General features: G+C 37.8%; 1 protein-coding gene across 11 annotated transcripts in view; it reads left to right on the top strand.

Moving 5' to 3' along the window:
- The window catches only part of ULK4 (unc-51 like kinase 4), a 523422-nt gene that overhangs the window by 10210 nt on the left and 490608 nt on the right, over positions 1-22604 (top strand). For 6 of the 11 annotated variants that reach the window (XR_009565986.1, XR_009565980.1, XR_009565982.1 and 3 more), the window contains 10 exons: positions 3779-3878; positions 5912-6051; positions 8378-8537; positions 10450-10551; positions 11120-11203; positions 13080-13155; positions 15136-15228; positions 17659-17774; positions 17921-17990; positions 19335-19431. Coding sequence is in view for 1 of the 11 variants with exons in the window: in XM_030846182.2 (XP_030702042.2) it covers positions 3779-3878; positions 5912-6051; positions 8378-8537; positions 10450-10551; positions 11120-11203; positions 13080-13155; positions 15136-15228; positions 17659-17774; positions 17921-17990; positions 19335-19431 (1038 nt within the window). In the remaining 10 variants the exon portion in view is untranslated. Of the gene's footprint in view, positions 1-3778; positions 3879-5911; positions 6052-8377; positions 8538-10186; positions 10230-10449; positions 10552-11119; positions 11204-13079; positions 13156-15135; positions 15229-17658; positions 17775-17920; positions 17991-19334; positions 19432-22604 lie in introns of those variants that run through there. The other 5 variants (XR_009565983.1, XR_009565987.1, XR_009565984.1 and 2 more) reach the window with 5 other exon arrangements.

The raw sequence follows: 22604 nt of genomic DNA, 5'->3' as shown, positions 1-22604 counted from the left end.
TGTCCACACAAAAACCTGCACACATGTTTATAGTAGCTTTATTCATAATTGAAGCAATCAAGGTGCGCTTCAGTAAGTGAATGAATAAACAAACTGCTACATATATGCAATGAAATACTGTTCAGTAATAAAAAGAAATGGGCTATCAAGCCACAAGGAGACACAGGAACCTTAAATGCACGTTGTTAGGTAAGAGAAGCTGATCTGAAAGGCTACATACTGTATGATTCCAACCATATGACATTCTGGAAAAGGCAAAAGTATGGAAACAGTAAAAAGATGAGTAGTTACCAGAGTTTGGGGGGCGGGGGGAGGAGTGGGAAGGATGAATAGGCGGAGTACAGAGGATTTTAGGGCAGTGAAACTCTTCTGTATGATACATGTCATTACATATTTGTCCAAGCCCATGAAATATACACTCTTTTCCACAGAAGCTATACCATTTAATATTCCCACCAACAGTGCAAGGGATCCCATTTCTCTACATCCTTGCAGGCACTTGTTATTTTCTCTGGTTTTTTTTTGGTTGGTTTGGTTTGGTTTTTGTTTGTTAAAACAGCCATCCTCATGTGCATGAGGAGGTGTTGGCTTTTGAAAGGTGTGTGAACAGTTAAGGGAAGACAGGTATATGGGTGGCAAGGTGCACAGTAGTTGGTAGATTTGGAGCTGGGGACATGAGGAATTTCTCTTCTGATTAGGATTTCTCTGAGGTGAAAATCTAAGCCTTCAGTTAGGAGATGGGGGAAGGGGAAGGCAGTGTTCTAGAAAAGAGGAAAGAAAAGGTGTGAATTAGTCACCTGGAGAACAGACCAGCTGGGGCCATTTGAGATTGGGACTCATCAGTGGAAGGTAGCTCAGTCAGCGTGGTTTGTGTCTGCTTAAGTGCCTTGGGTGTACGCAGAGCGTGTGGAGGGTTGAATTGAACTGGAATAGCAGTACTAGAGCAAGTGAGCTGGAAAGTGAGTGAGTGATCATGGACTAGGATGTGTGGAAGAGATTTTGGAGAGAATACAGTTATCAGTAAAAAGAAAAAATATAGGGCTTCCCTGGTGGCGCAGTGGTTGAGGGTCCGCCTGCGATGCAGGGGACGCGGATTCGTGCCCCGGTCCTGGAAGATCCCACATGCCGCGGAGTGGCTGGGCCCGTGAGTCGTGGCCGCTGAGCCCGTGCGTCCAGAGCCTGTGCTCCGCAACAGGAGAGGCCGCAACAGGAGAGGCTACAACAGTGAGAGACCCGCGTACCGGAAAAAAAAAAAAAAAAAAAAAGAAAAAAATCTAGCAATGCTGTCCAGTAGGAATATAATGGGGGTTACAGACATTTTTATTTATTTTTTATTTTTGGCTGTGTTGGGTCTTCGTTGCTGTGTGAGGGCTTTCTCTAGGCGGTGAGCGGGGGCTACTCTTCGTTGTGGTGCACGGACTTCTCATTGTGGTGGCTTTTCTTGTTGCAGAGCACGGGCTCTAGGCGCGCGGGCTTCAGTAGTTGTGGCACACGGGCTCTAGAGCACAGGCTCAGTAGTTGTGGCCCGTGGGCTTAGTTGCTCCACAGCATGTGGGACCTTTCTGGACCAGGGATCGAACCTGTGACTCCTGCATTGGCAGGTGGATTCTTAACCACTGCGCCACCAGGGAAGTCCTTGTGGTTACAAATCTAATTTTAAAGTTCATAGTATCTACGATGAAAAAGGAAAAATCAGTGGAATTCATTTTATTAATATATATTACGTAATCCAATATATACAAAGTGTTATTATTTCAGCGTGCAACCAGTATAAAGTTATCGAGATATTTTTCTAATTTTGATGTTAAGTGTTGAGCATCTGGTGTGTATTTTACACTTGGGGCTCGTCCCAGCTCAGACCAACTGCTCCTCAAAAGAGCACAGTAGCCATCTGTGGTGAGTATTGGCCGCTGTATCTCCTGCATTGGCCAGCGCAGGCTGCAGATGGGTGGTTGCGGTGAGGGTGGAGGGTGAGATTGGCAGCCCAGCGTCTGGAAGAGTGGGTACTTGGTATGTACTGAGTGTTGAGTGTACAGGAGGGTCCGGAGGGGTGTGCTGTGGCCTGAATTCTGTCGGGATTTATGTACCTCTTTTATTTTTTCACTAGGACCTTCCCTTTTCTGTGACAGAATCAGCAGAGATCCCTTTAAACTTGCTCACTGAGGGTTCTCCGCATTTTCTGTTGGCCTTATATTAGGGATCTATTACAAGGTGCTCTTCAAATTCTTTCTTAGTCACTCTGATGCTTGGTTTTCTACTCATCTGTCTTCTAAGTCATGTAGATTCATTTTCCTTTATTTTTGGTACAGTATGAGCCCACCTAATTGTTCCTAGAGTGTGCCAAATTCCATTTCTTTTTTTTTTTTTTAATATTTATTTATTTATTTGGCTGCGCCGGGTCTTAGTTGCGGCACATGGGATCTTTTTTTCTTTTTTTTAGCTGAGGCATGCAGGATCTAATTTCCTGACCAGGGATCGAACTCAGGCCTCCTGTATTGGGAGCATGGAGTCTGAACTACTGGACCACCAGGGAAGTCCCCAAATTCCATTTCTAAAACGGGGAGCTCTGTATTTCTACTCATTATGGGCCCGTTAGCCTGTGTTGAGTGACAGTAGAATTTGTAATTTTTTTTCTTTTTTAAAGAAAATCAGAAAGCAAGGGTGCAAAGCACTTTGGTAAGTTAGTCATCAGCAATCCTGAGTCTTGATGGTTCGCATACATTTTTGTGGTTTTTAGTTCCTATATTTAATGGGAATTTTAAAGGGAGAAAGCAAAAATTCCAGAAGCAACTTAGCGTTTTTAAACGGACAGGCTTTTGCATCTTTATTGTTGAGTTTTGAATTCACTCTTGTTTTTGGTGCATAAGTATTCTTATAATCTAATGGAAATGTACATTTTAAGATCAGTATGTTCATTGTAATCATTCCTCTTTTAAGAATCTAGGTGAATTAATATTAGAATTCACTAAGGATATGCTGAAAAAGAAAATAGAAGGCTTTGAGAGTTCTTTTCAATATTGTAAAAGTAATACACTGTCATTATAGGAAATTTGAGAATATAAAGAACTGAATAGAAGGAAAGAGCAGCATTGTTGTATCACCCGAAGGCAATCATTGTTCTTTTTGGTTTGTTTGTTGTCTTTTTTTCTATGGGCTTTTAAAAAATTTTCTAATCATGGTATTACATAATTTTATTTCTTGCTTTTTTCACTTAACATTATAACGTCATTTTTCCATGTTATAAAATTCAACAAATACTTTAATGTTGGCCCAATAATAATTATTAATATACAACTTATTTCACTATTATTGTATTATTGAGCCTTTAGGTTATTCTTACTTAAAGGTTTTTTTTGTTTCCTTTAAAATTATTTCTTTTTTCCTCATTATGAAAGTACTGGGTACTTAATATAGGAGATAGAAGATGAGAAGTAGAAAGAATTTAAAAACACGAGTAATTCTACTCATAACGGCAGCTATTTTGATGTATATCTTCTGGTCATTTTTCCTATGAATATTCTTTTGTGATGTTAATTTACACAAATACACAAAACTTTTGTACAAGGTTTTGTTTGTTTTTAAAGACTGTATATTGAATTAGCATTTTTCCATGTCACCAGCCTTCTTAACCATCATTCTTAATGTCTGTATAGAATTCCACTGAATAAATTCCAGTGTTTTCTTATTTATTTCCCAGTTGTGTATTTAGGTGTTTCTTAATAGATGCAAGGGTTTAAGAACTTTTTTATTTTAGTGTGAATGCTGTGTGTTTTTATAGGTTCGTCTCACCCATGAAATTAAACACAAGAATATTGTAACTTTTCATGAATGGTATGAAACCAGTAATCATCTCTGGCTAGTCATGGAACTCTGCACAGGTAAGGTCATGTAAGAAGTGCTACGATTGTAGCCACAATATATAGTTTTGAAAAAACATATGCAGTTTTTTTTTTATAAATTTATTTTATTTTATTTATTTTTGACTGTGTTGGGTCTTTGTTGCTGTGCGTGGGCTTTCTCTAGTTGTGGCGAGCAGGGGCTACTCTTCGTTGCAGTGAGTGGGCTTCTTGTTGCGGTGGCTTCTCTTGTTGCAGAGCACAGGCTCTAGATTCGCGGGCTTCAGTAGTTGTGGCACGCGGGCTCAGTAGTTGTGACTCATGGGCTCTAGAGCGCAGGCTCAGTAGTTGTGGCGCACGGGCTTAGTTACTCTGCGGCATGTGGGATCATCCCAGACCAAGGCTCGAACCCGTGTCCCCGTTTTGGCAGGTGGATTCTTAACCACTGTGCCACCAGGGAAGCCCTGATATAGTTTTTGCTATTTTCCATTTTTCTTCTATTACAGATATAAGCAGTGTTGATACTATTGAGTATGTTAACTTGAACACCTATTGCTTGATAGATATTAGGGACTGGAAAAGGGTAAAGGTGTTTGGTAAGAGGAAGACATGTAAAATTCAATTTGGGGTTAACTTTACTTTGGTATAAAATAATGCTAAATCACCTGTATAACACTTAGAAATATTTTTTAGTGATTATTGATCAAAAAAGCTTTCCCATTCAGTAAAAACAAAGTATTTTAGGTCAACTAGCTATTAGCTAATTAGTTTATAAAGTGCTTATCTTTTTATGCAAAGGATACTTGCTCTTAAAAACTTAAGCAATATGGAAAAATACAAAGATGAATCAACAAATACCACCACCTAGCAATAATTAGAGATAACATGTTATAGCTCTTGCTTGCTATAACTTTCTAGGAGTATATACAGGAAGAAAGGTGACTAAATACATAGATACTGTATTATCTGGGCTTTCAGTTGCAGTGTCTTTAGGAAAAAATGTAACAAGTACCATGGTTAGTGTACTTCTAGTTATACACTGAGTAATAATAAATCATTAAATATTAGATGAAATATAATTATTTATAGCTTTATGAATCTCCTACATACTGGCACTTAGGATTTAATGCAATCATTAAAGAGGTTATTTGGAATAATTTATTTGCCTTTTATTTTTCTGAATCAATAGGAGGAGTCTGTGGTTTAATTACTTTCATGAGATGTACACACTTTTGAGGTAGTCAGGGCACTCAACCTGTTTTACTTTTTGCTTCAGCTGTTATTTGTGACCCCTGGCCATTGTAATAGCCTAACTCTAATTTATGCCTGTGTTTGGAATGGTTCCTCACCCGCCAAACAAAATGAACAGACCCCAACATACTCCTACCTTCATTGCACTAATTCTGATTGAACTTTCAGATGCCAGCTAAGACTTCACTTTCTCTGAACTTGACTCCTGTTATAATCTTGACCCTAAAAAAAAAAAAAAAGGCTTGTTTCTGGCACTTAGATGATAGGAGATGTGAGTGGGACCCTGGTAGGGTATAGAAATGGAATTTGCAGTGTGTCTGCCATTGGCCTTTTATTTCATCAGTGGTGTACATCAGAGTTTGTGATTTTCTAACTATTGAGGAAGAGCACCTTTTTTTGTTATGCAGTTCTTGTAGAATGTGACCTAACTTTGCACAGGAGTAAACATAACTGTACTTTGCACAGTGTGATTAAAGTGCACAGCTTAGGTTAGTATTTAACACTAATTTTTGTAGCTGTTTCTTGCCTGAGGGATCTGGAGTGAGAAATCACAGCACCAGAGTGATTCTCCCTTCATCCCACTGGCTTATTTATTGACTATTCTTACAGTCTGAGCAGTCATTCTCCCTGAGCTGGCTCTGGAGCGTGGAGGTTTTCATTTACGGTGCTTGGACCACTGTTTGTTAACATGTATGTTTCCCCTGCCAGCCTGTCCAGGTATACTGATTTGATCATGTTTTAATGCTCAGGTCCCAGCATGGAACCTCCCAGAGGCACTGTGTAATATTGGTGGGTTAAAGTGGGTGATTTTAATCAACTTGCAGGTGGTTCCTTAGAAATGGTTATTGCTCAAGACGAAAACCTCCCAGAAGATGTTGTAAGAGAATTTGGGATTGACCTGATTACTGGATTACATCATCTTCATCAACTTGGCATTCTCTTTTGTGACATTTCTCCTGGGAAGGTAATTCATGAAAGTTTGGCTTTCCTGTTTGTGTTTCAATTCATAGGGCTTCCTCAAAGATGTTTTTATTTTTAGATACAATTTTGATACAGAACATCTTGAAATTTTAAGTTAACTTTTTTTTAAACAAAAGGAAGTACATAGTACTATGTTTTAGGTTCCTATTTAGCTACCTATTGAAGTAGCTTTTAGAAAGGGAAGTCTCCCCTCCTTTCAGGGTCCTTTGAGTAATTATCATTGCTCTTGAGGTATATGGTGAATGATGAGCTCAACAGGTCTGTAAAATAAGATTCCTTGCTCTTAAATTATAGTACACAGTTATGAGCCATTATTTTAGTTTGATGATGACATTATTCGCTATGTATGTATGATTCCTGATGTTATGGATCAAATATTTTTCTTTTCTGGTAAAACTAATTAACCATAAGTAGACGTGCTTCAGTGTAGTAGAGTCACAAAACCTGCTTAGAGCCTGAGCCACATGAACGCTGATATTCAGAAGCTGTGGGCCCTGGACAAGTTACCTTTTCTCTCTCTCTGTACCTTGGTTTTCTTGCCTGTGATGTGGAAGTAGATATTTCAGGGAGATTGTGAGGATTATGCATTACGTTTAGGTTAAACTTTTAGGACATTTTCTTAGGGATTGTATGTGTTACTGGTCTTAGCTGCTAGTTCTTTTCCTTTGTTAATGTGAACACAATGAAATGAAAAGTTGAATATTTCCTTGTTAAACATTTCTCTAGGCCATCTATATAAGAACCTAATTAAACCTACAAAAAGCTCCATAAAAATTCTGTATAACAAATAGAAGTTCTTGTTGAAATATTCATATACTTGTGTCAAGACTATAACCACTTAACTGCATTACAGCCCTGAAAGCAGCTATAGACAATATGTAAATGCATGGGTGTGCCTTTGTTTCAATAAAACTTTATTTATGGACACTGGAATGTCAGTTTCATGTAATTTTCACATGTCAAGAAATATTAGCTTATTTTCATTTTTTTCCAGCTGTTCAGAAACATAAAAACCTCTCTTAGCTCATGCTTGTACAAGCCTAGAGGCTATAACGTACCAACCTCTGTGTGGGAGCTCTTTAGTGAGGTCTAGTATCAGCTCTTTATAACCTAGGAGCTTCAGGCTGATAAGTAAGGTTACTTTTATTCCAGAACTGGGGTTAGCAGAGTTCCGGCAGGATGACTGTTTCTGTAAATGGAGTTTTACTGGAACACCCACATCCTTTCATTTATGTATTGTCAGTGGCTGCAGAGTTGAATAGTCAGGACAGAAGCCTTACAGCTTGCAAAGTCCAAAATATTTACTAACTTAAAATTTTTATCTACCCCCTGCCGGTGGTTTTCAAAGTGTCTTCCCTGTACCAGCAGCATCAGCATTACCTGGAACTTGTTAGAAATGCAGGTTCTTGGGCCCTACCCCAGGCCTGTTGAATCAGGAACTCTCAGGGTAGGGACTAGTAGTTTTTCTTAACAAGGCCTCCAGGCGCTCAAAAAAGAAGTTTAAAGATCACTGTTGTAGACTAACTGACATCCTTAGTATTTGTGACTAGAAGCTGAGGGTGAGGGTAAACTTAAATTGCTTTTAAGGACCAAGAAAGCCCCCTGATCCATTGCCAGGGAGGAAGAGATAAAGGTATGATTTCAACAATCAACAGATAACTTCTAATCACAAATTATATTAGTAGACGTGCGCACTTAACACATGCCAGTCACTGTCAGAAGCCCTCTGCATTGTGTATAACCTCAGTCCTTACAACAGTCCGAAGAGTTAAGTATCATTTTTTCCATTTTGTAGGTGAAGAGACAGATTTACAAAGGTTAAGTAAAGTCTGCAGGTCAGACTGCCAGTAAGTGGTGGACCTAGGGCTCAAATTAGATCTCTAACTTCAACACCCTAGTCTTAACCCTAAATCATACGTCCTCATTTGAATGAACAACCCCTAGGACAGGTGGGCTTCCAAATCCTCTTTCAACTGTCACTGAGAATAGGTGAGTATAGATTGTTTCATATACTTTCCTCTTTATCTTTCCCAAAAGACTGAGGTTTCCCTCTGTGGTTAAATGATATGTTTTTCGTCTACATCTGAGAAGGGACAATTTAATATTTGATTTTCTTACTAGTCAAATGTTGAATTTATGTTTCTTTGGCTTCTTTTTTTAAAAAATTGTAAGCATTTAATTTTCTGAGTTGTGATGAAGCAAGAAAACCAATACTCAGAGTTCTATAGTGAGATTATAAGAGGTACGGATGGAAATGCAAATTGAATAGAATTTGTTTCTAAACACATTTGTTTTTTTAACCTTTATAGATACTCTTGGAAGGGCCTGGCACACTGAAGTTTAGTAATTTTTGCTTGGCCAAAGTGGAAGGTGAAAATTTGGAAGAATTCTTTGCATTGGTGGCAGCAGAAGGAGGAGGTGATAGTGGGGAAAATGTACTGAAGAAAAACATGAAAAGTAGAGTCAAAGGTACGTGGAGAGCTTCCAGGTCAGAACTCTAGTTGTGGGCCGCCCAAGTCACGTGTTTAGGAGATAATATGTCCACCTTTTATGTTGCCAGTCAAAAAATGTATTAAAAATGATCAGGAGAAGTCTGGATTTATGGATGGTTTTGTCCAGGGCCTACCTTTTCCGTGTGGCTCTAATGCCGTGTGAGGCGCAGGGGACCTCTGACCAAGCCTTATCCTTAGCTTTGTCACTGACCACTCATTGGAACATAAGGAGGGGGGTTTTGTCTCCCTTCCTGCTGTATCCTCAGCACTTAGAACAGTGTCTGGCATACACTCGTGGCTCCGGAGATACTCAACGTTGTTGAGCAGCTGATAATCTTCTGCAAGTAAGGAAGATTTTTAAGGGTGCGTCCTTGGGAGGTGGTTTTGTCAGTGAGATGGGGCCTGGGCCGTTAGATTGCTGTGCTTGAGGGGAGACTGTGAAGTCATATTTCTTAGACCAGAACTTTTGATAGAAGTGATAAAGATCTCTTTTCCTCAAGTTCCTGGTGTATGTACTTGAGACTTTGGACCACCGAAGCTCTGGTACACTCACCAGGAAGCAAAGGGCACTGAGAGAGAGAGTGGCATCCTTGGGCTTGGTGGTCATATGGCCGTGGATGAGAGGAATGAGGGAAAGGGACGGGGGGGGTGGGGGGGAGCAGCGGGTTAATAGAGGCCCCATAAATATGAGCAAGGAACTTTAACTTGCAGGGCCAGTCTTGAAGTAAGATTTCACGCCCAGGAAGAAGGCTTTCTAAATCCCCAAATATCATTCCGTGGCCTCCTATGAAAATGAGTATTATGGACTATGCTTTTATATAGAAACCAAGGAGGGCAATATGTTTCAGGAACGTGTATTTGAAATTTTCCCCCAATTTTCCCCTTTCGTAAGGGGAAGAGGGCTGTGTTGTGAAGAAATGTCAGAGTTTCTAGCAGTGACACTCGATTACTTCTGAGCTTAATCTAAGAACAGTCCCCATGGTGGGCGCACATTAACCTCTTTTCCAAGGGATTGCTGATTACTCACTTCATGGTAAGAACATTCTCATTGGAAGATGGGAGGCTGTGGGTTTTGGCGAGCGCTCTGGTACTGCCCAGCTCTGTGACTTAGAGGATGTTAGAGTACCTTCCAGGCTTCAGCTGCTCTCATAAGTAAGCAAGGGAACTTTCTGTCTCTAGAATTTGGTGTTTCTATGTAATACTAAACTCTGTATCAAGTGTACATGATACACACTAGTGCTGTTCACCAAATAGGTCCTGTTCTGTTCCTCTTCTGGTTACATGGTAGGATTGCATCTTCCCTGCCAAAGCTCACCAAGTGTGCGTAAAAGTGATGCGAGTCTCTTTGGGAATTTTAAGAGCCAGTGTTTAATTTGCTACGTTCTTTGCCCATGCCTTGGTGATTGAGGAAGCATGGTTGAAATGAAGCCTGGGTCTTGGATGGACTGACTGTGAGGGTCGGGGTCCCTTGGCTGACCTGTGAGGGACGTGTAGTTTCAGTTATAAGAAAAGCTGTGTGGTTAAGTCAGTGGGAATTTGGGGTGCTTACTGCTGCATAACTTAACCTATCCTATTCAAAATACTACAATCAAAGGTTCTTTTCTTTCAGCTATTTGAATTGTTAATTTAAAAAAAGAATGCACCTCAATGTGCCACACCTCTTACTCAGGTGAATATTCAAAATCTTTGTATTTTTATATATTCTCACATAGTCTTGGGAAGTGGGACCTTAATATTAGAAAACATTAAAAAATGTGAAATATGCATGAAATTATATTTATGTGCGTGTTCTCCCATCTTTTTTCACCTCACCTGGTCTCTCCTAGGTCGATTTGTGTTGGGAACAGGACAAACGCCTAACAAAGCTGTCCTTTCTCCCTTGTTCTTAGGATCTCTTATCTATACAGCTCCAGAAATTGTGAGGGGTACTGACTTCTCCATTACCAGTGACCTCTGGTCCTTGGGCTGCCTGCTCTATGAAATGTTTTCAGGTGATTACTTTCTGGTTCAGTTTAAAATCAGAGCTGGACACACACACACAAAGGTTACATCTGGAGTTTTCAAAGAGTTTACCTATAAGATGTGAAAAAGCTAGTTTTCCTAAAATTTTCTATGTACTGATTTTGGCCGACTTGCTTGGTGTCTAGGCATAAGCAGATTTGTAGGAACTTTTGACATAGAGGTATTTTTCATGATAATCATTTGGAATGTTGAAATATGCCTAACTGATGTGTCTAACTGATTATTAGTAGAAAGTCTTGTAAAGGTACCTGTGACTGTGAATTACCAGATGTATCCAGTAGCCCATGTAGCCATTGGATCATGGTTGTCTATAAGTGAATTTTGTATTTGTTAGGTTGATAAATTTTGAATTACACAACTATAAAAATACAGACAGTGTGCCTGGTATGTACTAGGCATTCAATAATTAGTTATTGCTATATACATATTTTTTCCTGTAAATTATGCAATCCTGAACTATCTGTAGTTGAGATTTCTTAAGAATTACTGGTAACAGCAAACTGTTGTTTAATTTTGCAAGTTTTCACATGATTTCAGGAAAACCTCCGTTCTTCTCAGAAAGTTTCTCAGAATTAGTTGAAAAGATTTTTTATGAAGATCCTTTGCCACCTATTCCAAAAGGTAGGACGTTTTTATTATAAATGCAGTTAATATACTCCTTACGTGGACTAAAGGTGCACTTTCATCCCCAAAGTGTGTTTGTATTGATTCATAACCCCTCAAATTTATATTTTCTAAATAGTCACAAATTGATATTTTTAGAAATGCTAGCATTCCTTTTGCTATTTTTAAAAAGATACTGAAATGGAAAACAAAGTACTACTAAGACTTTCCGTCATTTAAAAATACAAATTACCTTGTGCTCCTATATCAGAAGAAGTGTGGTTCAAAGATTTAAGAAACTCAAACTTTTGTCTTTTTTTGGTGTGTTCATGTGTATGTACCATTTACTTAATGTGTAGTCATGTCCCATGTAGTTATTTCTATTTAGTGCTTGAAGAGGAACAAAAAGGTGTTTCTCAGTCCTTATCTTGATGAATCAGAATGCTACCCAGATAAGCTTTTAAAGTCTTTTAAGCTAGATATGGTTGTATTTTTTTTTTTTTTTTTTTTTCTTTTTCGGTATGCGGGCCTCTCACTGTTGTGGCCTCTTCCGTTGCGGGGCACAGGCTCTGGACGCGCAGGCTCAGCGGCCATAGCTCACGGGCCCAGCCGCTCCGCGGCATGTGGGATCCTCCCAGACCGGGGCACGAACCCGCGTCCCCTGCATCGGCAGGCGGACTCTCAACCACTGCGCCACCAGGGAAGCCCATGGTTGTATTTTTAAAGTGTTGGCAATTTAATCATACAAAGTGTAATTAATGTAAGTCTACCATTAACAATTTTAAGAAAAGAAAAAGAAGGTACAAACATAATAAAACACTTTGCTACACAACTCAAAAGATGTGAATCTTAATTCACAAAGATGAAAACAGGACTTTATGAAAAATAAGGTTGTGAGTTTTTAAAGAAAAAAAATCCTCAGTAATTAATGGAAAGAATAGAAATACGGAATATTTTCAATATTTTAAGAATCATCCTTGGTGAAAAAAACAAGTCTCGATATTTTGAAAATGGTCTCTATTTCTTAAAAAGCATTTCTTTTTTATTAACTTTATTTTAGTTTTCGTAGAAATCAGTCTTTCCTGTCTCCTATAATGATGACTTCTGATTTTTTTTGCTGTTGTTTTAAGTACTCATAGTACTGAGTATTGTTTTCTCCTAATAAGTTAAAGATTTTTATGTAGGGAAGAGAAATCTGAGAATGAAGGTATCAAACGTCTGGTCAAGATACCACTTTGGCCTAAGTGTAATTATTTCACAGGGATCTTGATCAGACTGTGGCCACAGTGCCTGATAGCACCATCTGTTCTGATGGCTTTGGCCGTTATCTTCATGGCCACTTCTTTTAATGATAGACTGATAATTTGACCATGGTATGTATCTTTCTAATATAAAAAGACAAAACGCTTGGAGATTAATGGAATTGGACATTGTCATAATATTGTGATGGTTATTTTCCTGTTAAAAAGTCTTTAAAATAAAGAGAGATGGCAAGTACTCTAATCATAGTATATTATAAAGCAAAGCTGGTCAAGTTAAGAGAAAATGGTCAGAAAATGAGGCATAATTAATAGCTGAAGACCAAGGGTATGAGTTTGTCAAGCTGGTGGTCCTTACTGGGGTTGTTCAGTAAAGAGAAAGTTTAGAGGTTAGTCAGAACTTAGTTTTTGAGATTCATATTTTTTGTGGTCCAGGGAAAAGTTTTTAATTTTTGTGTCCTGCCCCCGCCAGCCCTCTCCTGGCATTAAATGAAGACTGTAATTGTTACTATGTATTCTGTGTTCTCTTAAAAATAATTTATGTGCTTAAAATACTATTATTATGATGTTGATGTAGGGTGTGTTTTCAGCTACTTATCACTTTTTTTCTTTCTTGGGTATTACTTTGTGTATAGATTCTTCTCGTCCTAAAGCTTCTTCAGATTTTATTAATTTGCTTGATGGTTTACTTCAAAAAGATCCTCAGAAAAGGTATGTATGGGTAGTACTTTAACATGAATAGAGACTGGAATCCTTTTTGCCTTTAGTGTACTTCTAACACTGTACCGGTCTTAATATAGAAAGAACTGTTCAAATTATCTTTTTTGAAAAAAAAGAAATCTGAGTTTACACTGAGTGGCTGCTCTCGGTTTACAGGTGTTTTTAATCATGAGGAATTTTAACTCTTTTAATGTAGCAAATAGTTGCCTCATAGGTTGACAGATTTTCTTGTAACTCCCAAATCCAAGAGGTACATTTTTTTTTTTTTGCCCCCCCCCGTTGTGGATTTCAGGCTAAAACTGACTTAGCCTACTCAACTAGGGATGACACTGCCAAGATACTTAATGTAGTAACGACTAACGGAGCAATATTTCAATGCGATGTGATTTATGATAATCCTGTCATACTGGGAATATCAAGTGACAGGATAATAGGCACAGTGTGAATTTTCTGTGTTGCAGGGATGGCAGGAAGTTAGAAATCCTTATGGTGTGGAGTGGGGGAGGGCAGGAGGGAGTGGGGAGTGAAGAGGGGGTCTCCCTGGCCTGGGAGACAAGAGAACCTAGGTTCTGGTTCTGCCACTAGGTATCTAGGGGTTTTAGGCAAGCATTTGGGGTCTCTGCTTCAGGGTATAAAATGAAGAATAAATTTAGTGTAGCATGTAATGTATCTTCATTAAATTTAACTGAAAAACTGCAGGAGAAAATGTTGATTCTCCTATAAGTTGTAAGACACTCCTATGCTTACAATAGAATGCTTTTAGGATCAACGTTATTTTAGTGGATACCTCCCCAGACGTATTTGGATAAGATATAAATATACTTAATTTAACTTACTTTATTTAGAATTTATTTAGGACACATTTCCACATATTTATATCCCATATTAAATACTTTTTTGCATACATGAGACCACCCCATAATCTAGTCTTTTTCTCTCTATATAGTTGCTTGGTTATTTTAAATGGCTGCTGATTGTACATGTAATAACCTGTAATAACAACATTGAGAGTTTTCTTGATTTAGAATATCATATACACTGACTGCTACAGTAAATATCCTATTTTTGTTGTTGTTGTTCACTTAGGCAGTTATCACCTTTGGATAATTTTCTTAAGGTGGGGTGGCTGGCCAAAGGCTGAGAACAGTAAAAAGTTTGACACATTTGCTGCATCCTAGGAACACGGGTGGGTTTATACCTCCAGCATTAGAAATTTCCTTCCCCCCGCCATTGTTACCTACAGTGGGTTTTGTTGATCTTATAGATTTTTGCTAATCTAATGGATGAAAAAAGTTCCATTTTATTGGTAATTTTAATTGTTAGTGAATTTTAGGAGCCCTTTGTATAAAAGGAATATTATATGTGGTTGCAAATTCTCTCTTTTACATTTGTGTTTTAATTTTGATCAAGGTAGTTTTTATTTCAGTATGGAAATTTTGAAAGATTAAATGAATCAGATACAAATTACTATTTTGTTTTAAAATTTTAGTCGAGCTTAATCATTCTGAGTTTGAGTATACCTCAGGTATAATCTATTTAATTAATTAATTTATTTTTTGGCCGCCTCTGCGGCATGCGGGATCCTAGTTCCCCAACCAGGGATTGAACCCGTGCCTCCTGCAGTGGAAGCATGGAATCCTAACCACTGGACTGCCAGGGAATTCCCCTCAGGTATAATCTACTAGTAGTAAAATTTGATGCTTTGCTAGTGAGTCTGGGTTTTAAATATGGCCTGAAGTCATTTTAAAGTGGGTGAACTAGTTAGATAACATTTTGACTTCTAAAGAGAAGTGTGACTCTGGATATAGTCATGAGGTTGATAATCTTGTTTCTTTCTGAATGAAGTTCTAAAAGTGAAGTTCCAACAAGAATGTGTGAAACAAATCTGATCTGTGTAACTGGGGCATGTCCTGGGAATTCTCCATGGTAAATCATGTTAAAATAGATTTTTAACATTTATGTTTTATAAAGATTAACTTGGGCAGGACTACTGCAGCATTCATTTTGGAAGGATGCTTTCACTAGAAAAGATCAGGACTCAAGCAACGAGGATTCCAGTGTCAGGTAGTATAAGCTTATTTTTGTGTGTGGGGCATGGTTATTAAACACTTGTACCCTTGCTATTCTATTTTTGCAGCATCAATGACACGAATTTCTATGCCTTCATAATAGGAGAAAATCAAGCATGTGTTTAATTAAGGGTTGCTTAAAGAGTTCAGTCATGACATTTTGTGTTCATGATTTTGCTCATTTTCTGGTCAATTGTTTATCCAGGCAGGGATTTAGTATGGTCGTCATTAGTTTTTGTTCAGTGTGTTCAGCTGGCTTCCCACCTTGTCAGCACATGGTAGGATCTCATTTCCCCTTTCAAGTTAGGTGCAGTCATGTGACTTGCTTTGGCTAATAAAATGTGAGCAGACGTGACCTGTGTTATTTCTGGATAGAAACTCAAAGAGCCACTGTGGGATGTGCCACATTTCTTTCTCTTGATGAAGTAATTGGGAAGGAAATGTCCACGTGGAGTTGCTGTCAGGCTGGGTCTTTAGTGACCATGATGAGCATAGCTTTCCTGCCAGCCTTCAGTGGCTGTGTGCTTGAGTGAGACGTAAAGCTAGGAGATTCTGAGTTCTAGGATTTGTGGATTTTGTGTTACCACAGTATAACTTAGTTCATCCTGACTAATCCACTTCACTTTTATTATAAAATCTTTTTAGCCCAGGACAGTTATAAAAGTGATGGTATTTTCAAAAAATTAATTAATTAATTTTTGGCTGTGTTGGGTCTTAGTTGTGGCATGTGGGATCTTTTGTTGCAGCTTGCAGGCTTCTCTCTAGTTGTGGTGCACAGGCTCAGCAGTTGTGGCGCCTGGGCTTAGTTGTCCCACGGCATGTGGGATCTTAGTTCCCTGATCAGGGATTGAACCTGTGTCCCCTGCGTTGGAAGGTGGGTTCTTAACCACTGGACCACCAGGGAAGTCCCAAAGTGATGATATTTTGAAAAGAACAAGGTGAGAAGTAGATGAATAGAGGCAAAGTCCAGATAATTGACTCCCCCTCTCCTCCATTCATTCGATGGTAAGTGGTTGTCTGATTCTTAATTTTAATCTTGTAAATTCAGTGTATTGGATAGAGAAGTCTGAATTCTATTTAAGGTCTCTCCCAAACTTCGGTTTCTGTGATCCATTGAGCTTCAACTATGTTTTCACATTGTATCAGACTCTCTGAAAAGTACAGAAACCTGGGCTTAGGACCTGGTCCATCAGTGTCAGCAAATCCCAGGACACCTTTCACCTTAATTTGTCAACTTCCTTTTAATCTGTATGCCTTTTATTTCTTTTTCTTGCCTTACTTCCCTTGCTGGGACTTTTTCGGTAAGGTAATGAATGAGGAGTGATGAAAATGAACACATTGCCTGGTTTCTCATTTTAGAATGAAAGCATTCAGCCTTTACTTGTTAAATATGATGAGCTGGAGGTTTTTGTAGCTTCCCCTTTTCAATTTGAATGAATGTTAAATTTTGTCATTCTTTCTGTATCATTTGATATGATCATGCGGTTTTTCTTCTTTAGACTCTCATTATGGACTCTTACATAAAGTGGTTTTCATATATTGAGGCAGCCTTGCCTTCCCACAATAAACCCCACTTAGTCATGGTGTATTATAGTTTTTATGTCTTGATGGATGTGTTTGGGACCAAGTAGCAGTAGGACAAGGAGAGAGGAGAAAAAAGAGAACAGAGCGACAGGGATTTGCTTCACATTCTTGGGGGTCATAACTCTCTGGCTAGAGAAGAGAATGTTCCTCCTTCAGGGTTTTAGGCACTGGCCAGAAGCGGCTACTGTCCCCTGTAGCTGCTGCAGGATTACCTGCAGGCTGGGGAAGGACAAAATGGAAAAAGCAAAAGCAAAAGAACAAACAAAAAACTAGGGTGTTTCTACTGCTCTGACCCTTAGGGGTCCCCTTTCCTGTTCCTTGGAACAGAAATAGAGGGCTTCTCTTGGGGCTCCTGTCTCTACTCACTGCTTTTGAGTCCAGGTCGAACAATACTGGAAGGGAAAAAAATAAAAGGGAAACTCACTACTGGTTCACTGATATCTTGAGTTCTGGTTTACTTCTCCGATCTGCCTGCTGTTACTTATTTTTCAGGGATAAGGTTTATAGGCTTCTTAGTACAATACCTACCATGTAGTAAGTGCTCATTTTAGCTACTCAATGAAAAATATTACTTTTCTGACTCGCTAGTTGTTTTTTTTTTCTGGCCACGCCACACAGCTTGCAGGATCTTAGTTCCCCGACCAGGGATTGAACCCAGGCCCTGGCAGTGAAAGAGTGGAGTCCTAACCACTGGACCACCAGGGAACTCCCTCTAACTCAGTAGTTTTGCCAAATGTCCTGTACAGTTTAAGTATCTTTTCCAACCTCTTGTTTGACAGAGAAAACTCTACAGAAAGCTCAGTAGTAAGCTTGATTGTGTTGGGTTTCTGTCGTTGAACAGCAGAAACCTGGAGTATTCTGGGTCACAAGATTCCAAGGAGCTTCTCAAGAGCCCTCATTGTGGACAAGCAAAAGGGGAGAAGAGTGGTGAGCAGCTCAGTCACTCGTTCAGACTAGGTGAGCTTTCATTTGGCACTCTTGAACTCAATGCTATTTCTGAGAGTTCCTAATTTGCGTTACCTTTCTCTTTAAATCTCTGTGTACGTCGTGCCCTGCTCATATTTTTGTTCATTGATGGATATTGTTTTATCTTCCTGCCACAGAAAATCCATCTGAGTTGCGGCCTAAGAGCACTCTTGGGGGTCAGTTGAATGAGTCCATGTTTCTTCTCAGGTATGTAAAATGACAGAGCAATAAGGGATCCATGGGAGATGAAAGTGAAATCTTCTTCAAGTGTCTGTTGTCTGGCTGGTAAACCATGTTACACAGAAATAAAGGACAGGGAGAAATGCAAATTCCAGTCTCACTCTCTACTTTCAAAGTTACTGTTAAGTGCTGGCCAATGGAATGTAGACGTCGCTACGTATTTTTAAAAAATTTTAACCAAACCACCTTATTTTTCCTATTTATAAGGGTTAATTAAAACTTTTTCATTTTGTACTTCTACTTCAAATAAAATTGAATTTAAAATTTCAGAACTCCAGCTTTATTTAGATAAAGACTTATAGAAAAAGGACAGGTTGTGTTTTTATTTAAATGTCGCTTTATCTAGGAGGCTTAAACAATATTTGCAATCATTGAAATAATAAAATCAGAATGGTATTTAAAGTGACTAAGACCAGTGTATTTAAAATTTTATTAATGTGTAAATATTGTGTTATATTTTATTTATAGTTTTAGTCTCATAGAGAAATAGTTTAATTTCATGACATAGGGGTTATAATGATAAACTAAAATTTCCTGATTTGTTTTACTCATATTTAAATATAAAGCATGTTAAATTTATTTATACATATCTTAGGCATTTTAAATTCAGTTTTTTAAAAAAAATTTTGTACAATCTCTGGTATATTTTATGACCTAAGTAAGTCCTCGTTTAATGAATGAATAAAAAGGCAAGTAGATGAAGGAGGGGTGATATTTGGAAATTTGAAGGAATTCATTAAAAGAGACCATAATGATCTGAATGGAAGAATTTCTTAAAATGCAGAAAACTCAAAATCAGAGACGTGGGTGTAATGGAGTGGTCCACAGAGTATGGCAACCATCGATAAGTGTAGGAGGAATCATTAAAAATAGATACAGAATATAACTTGTTGCTTAAGTAGGTACCAAGGTAATTTTCCATTTCAAACATTTTATGAAATAAAATTGTAAACCTTGTCTATGCTTTGTAGAATATCTGTTCTATTTTATTATGTTAATCCTGCCTAGATCAGCAGACATTAAAAAAATAAAATCTTTTTTTTAGGTTTCTGGTTAAAACAGAAAATACTGTATATAGTATAGAAGCTCCAAATAAAAAAAACAATTACCCAGGAAATTACTTTGAAAACAGTTTAAAAAAATTAGTGTCATAAACACAAATTAGAGTTTAAAGTTTTTAAAGTCTAACGAGGTCACATAGAATCATCATATTCTACCGTTTTTCATGAGATGTGTTTTTTAACCCAGAAAACAGTAAACAGGATAAAGTTTCTGAAATGTGAGTAATGTTAACTGGTGTGCACTTTTCAGTTCTCGTCCGACTCCAAGAACTAGCACTGCAGTGGCATTAAATCCTGGTGAGACTATGACTCAAAATTCACCACAGAAGACTTCTCCCTTGACCAAAGTAAGCAGAGATGGAATTTTCTTTTTTCTTTTTGTGTAGGATACAGGGATTCAGAAGAATAATTGCAAGTTAATCTCTGAACTGTGTTTTTAATTGCCAAATTTACAGCTGAGTCATCTTCCTTGATTATCACTGGTTTTTCTAGTAAGTACTCTTAAGAGAGAGGTGCTTCATAGGTGTTTTTTTGATAACAGCTTTATTGAGATATAATTGACACACCATATAATTCACCCATTTAAAGTGTATAATTCAGGGGCTTTTAGCATAGTCACAGAGCTATGCAGTCATCAGCACAGTCGGTTTTAGAATGCTCATCATTCTGCAAAGAAGCCCTGTACTCATTAGCAGTCACTCCTATTTTCTTCCAGTTTCTCTACCCTCTTGCCTGAGGCAACCACTAATCTACTTTCTGTCTTTATAAATATGCCTATCCCGGACATTTCATATAAATGGGATCATGAAATATGTGATCTTTTGTGACTGGCTTTTTTCACTTAATGTAATGTTTTTAAGATTCATCCAAATTGTACCATGTATCAATACTATATTCCTTTTTACTACCCAATAATATTCTGTTGTATATACCACATTTTATTTTTCCATTCATCCATTTGTGGACATTTGGACGGGTTTCCCCTTTTGGCTATTCTGAGCGATGCTGCTATGAACATTTGTGTACATCGTTGTGTGGGTGTGTGTTCTATGCTGTATCATATGGTAACTGTTTAACCTTTCGAAGAACCGCCAAATTGTTTTCCAAAGCAGCTGTACCATTTTACATTCTCAGCACCAGTGTATGAGGGTTCCAATTTTTGCACATCCTCACCAAAACTTGTTATTATGTCTTTTAAAAAATTGTGGTAAAATACACATTACATAAAATTTACCGTTTTAACCATTGTTAAGTGTACAGTTTGGTGGCATTAAGTACATTCACACTGTTATGTAACCATCACCACTATCCATTCCCCCCTACCCATCCCTCCCCCCAACCCCACCCGCTGGCAACCGCTGTTCTACTTTCTGCTTCTGTGAATTTGCCTAGTAACCTTATATAAGTGGAATCACACAATATTTGTCCTTTTGTATCTGGCTTATTTCACTTAGCATAATGTCTTCATGATCCATCCATGTTGTAGCGTGTATCAGGAATTTCATTCCTCCTTAAGTCTGGATAATATTCCATTGTGTGTATGTACCAATTTATTAATTCATCTTTTGATGCACACTTGGGTTGCTTCAACCTTTTGGTTATTGTGAATAGTGCTGCATCGTCTCTTTTTGGTTACAGCCATCTTGTAGGTGTGAAATTATATCTCACTGTTGTTTTAATTTGCATTTCCCTGTTGGCTAATGATGTCGAGCATCTTTTCATGTGCTTATTGGCCATTTGTATATTTTCTTTGGAAGAATGTCTATTCAAACCTTTTGCCCATTATTGAGTTGTAGGGATTCTTTATATATTACAGATATATGATTTATAAACATTTTCTTCTGTTCTGTGAATTGTCCTTTCACTTTCTTGGTGGTGTCCTTTGAAGCACAAAGGTTTTAAATTCTGATGTAGACCAAATTATCTTTTTTGTGTGTTTGTTGTTGCCTGTGTACTCTTGGTGACATAACTAAGAAATAGTTGTCTACTCTAAGATCATAAAGGTTTATTTCTATGCTTAGCTCTTACATTTAGGTCTGTAATCCATTTTGAGTTAATTTTTGCATATGGCATGAGGTAGGGGGTCCAACTTCTTTGTTTTGCATGTGGATATCCAGTTGCCTCAGCACCATTTGTTGAGAAGGCTCTTCTTTCCCAAGACATTAAATAATGTCTTGGAATTCTTGTTGAATATTAATGAACTTTAAATGTGAAGGTTTACTTCTGGGCTCTCAGTTCTATTCCATTGATTGATATGTCTTTCGTCATGCTACTAGCACACTGTCTTAATCACTGTGGCTTTTTAAGTAAGTTTTGAAATTAGGAAGTATGATTTCTGACTTTGTTCTTTTTCAGAGTTTTTTGTTTTTGGCTATTCTGGGTCTCTTGCATTTCCATATGAATTTTAGGATCAGTTCGTCAGTTTCTGCAAAGAAGCCAGCTGGGATTGTGACAGCAATTGTGTTGAAATCTCTAGGTCAATTTGAGGAGTATCGCCATGCTAACAATATAAAGTTTTCTTCCACAAACATGGGATGTCTTTCTATTTATTTAGTTATTCTTTAATTTCTTTCAATCATAGTTTTTTTGAATGCAGAAATATTTTGAAGTAAAAAATTTGCCAAGTTATCATTTATTGTACTTATTGCAGTTGTTGCTGTATTTTTTATGTAATGTGAAATGCATTCGAACCATGTGAAACTTAATTTTGTATTGAAATGAAATGTAAATAGGTTGTAATAAAATCTCACTGTGCTAATAATTGTTTGGTTATATGTGAGATAGAAAATCAGTGTAAAAGTAAAAAATGCATTCTGAAATGCGATAGATGTTGAATTTCTTCTGCCAGATGTTTATTGTGGAGGAGTGTATGTAATTATTTTATTGAGAATATTTAAGCACTAATTATATAAGGGAGCTTATGTTTTGTAATTTTTTAAAATAAATTTCTAAGTTTGTTTACTGGCTGTGTTGAGTCTTTGTTGCTGAGCATGGGCTTTCTCTAGCTGTGCCGAGCAGGGGCTTCTCTTGTTGCGGAGCACGGGCTCTAGCACAGGCTCAGTAGTTGTGGCGCACGGTCTCTACCACTGCGCCACCAGGGAAGCCCTCATTGCAATTTTTGATTAGTTTATTCCTGAGCATTTTATTTAACAGCTTATTTTTTGCTATTGTGAATGGGATGTTGTATTTTTATAACCTGTTTTTGTGCATACATTCACTTTATGTATATGAAATTAATTTCTACATATAATTTTCTAATTGGTCTACCTTACTCATTTTTAGATTATTGTAAAAGTTTTTCAGTTGACTTCATTTTGGCTTTTCTTTCAAGTTTATCTGTTTTGAAAGTCCATGTTCTTAAATTTTCTTTAACATATTTTTTTACAAAAGTTCCTCCTTACTTATTCTTCATGTGTTTTTAATATGTCTGTCTTCTAAGTTGAAGAAGGGTTGTTGTGGTTTCCAGGAACTTTGTTAGCTAATTATTCTGTCCCTTACCTTAGTTTTGGATCATTTCCTT

This window comes from Globicephala melas, chromosome 11 (assembly GCF_963455315.2).
Source record: "Globicephala melas chromosome 11, mGloMel1.2, whole genome shotgun sequence".
In the NCBI taxonomy this organism is placed as follows: domain Eukaryota; kingdom Metazoa; phylum Chordata; class Mammalia; order Artiodactyla; family Delphinidae; genus Globicephala; species Globicephala melas.
This window is presented reverse-complemented; position numbering and strand designations above follow the sequence as displayed.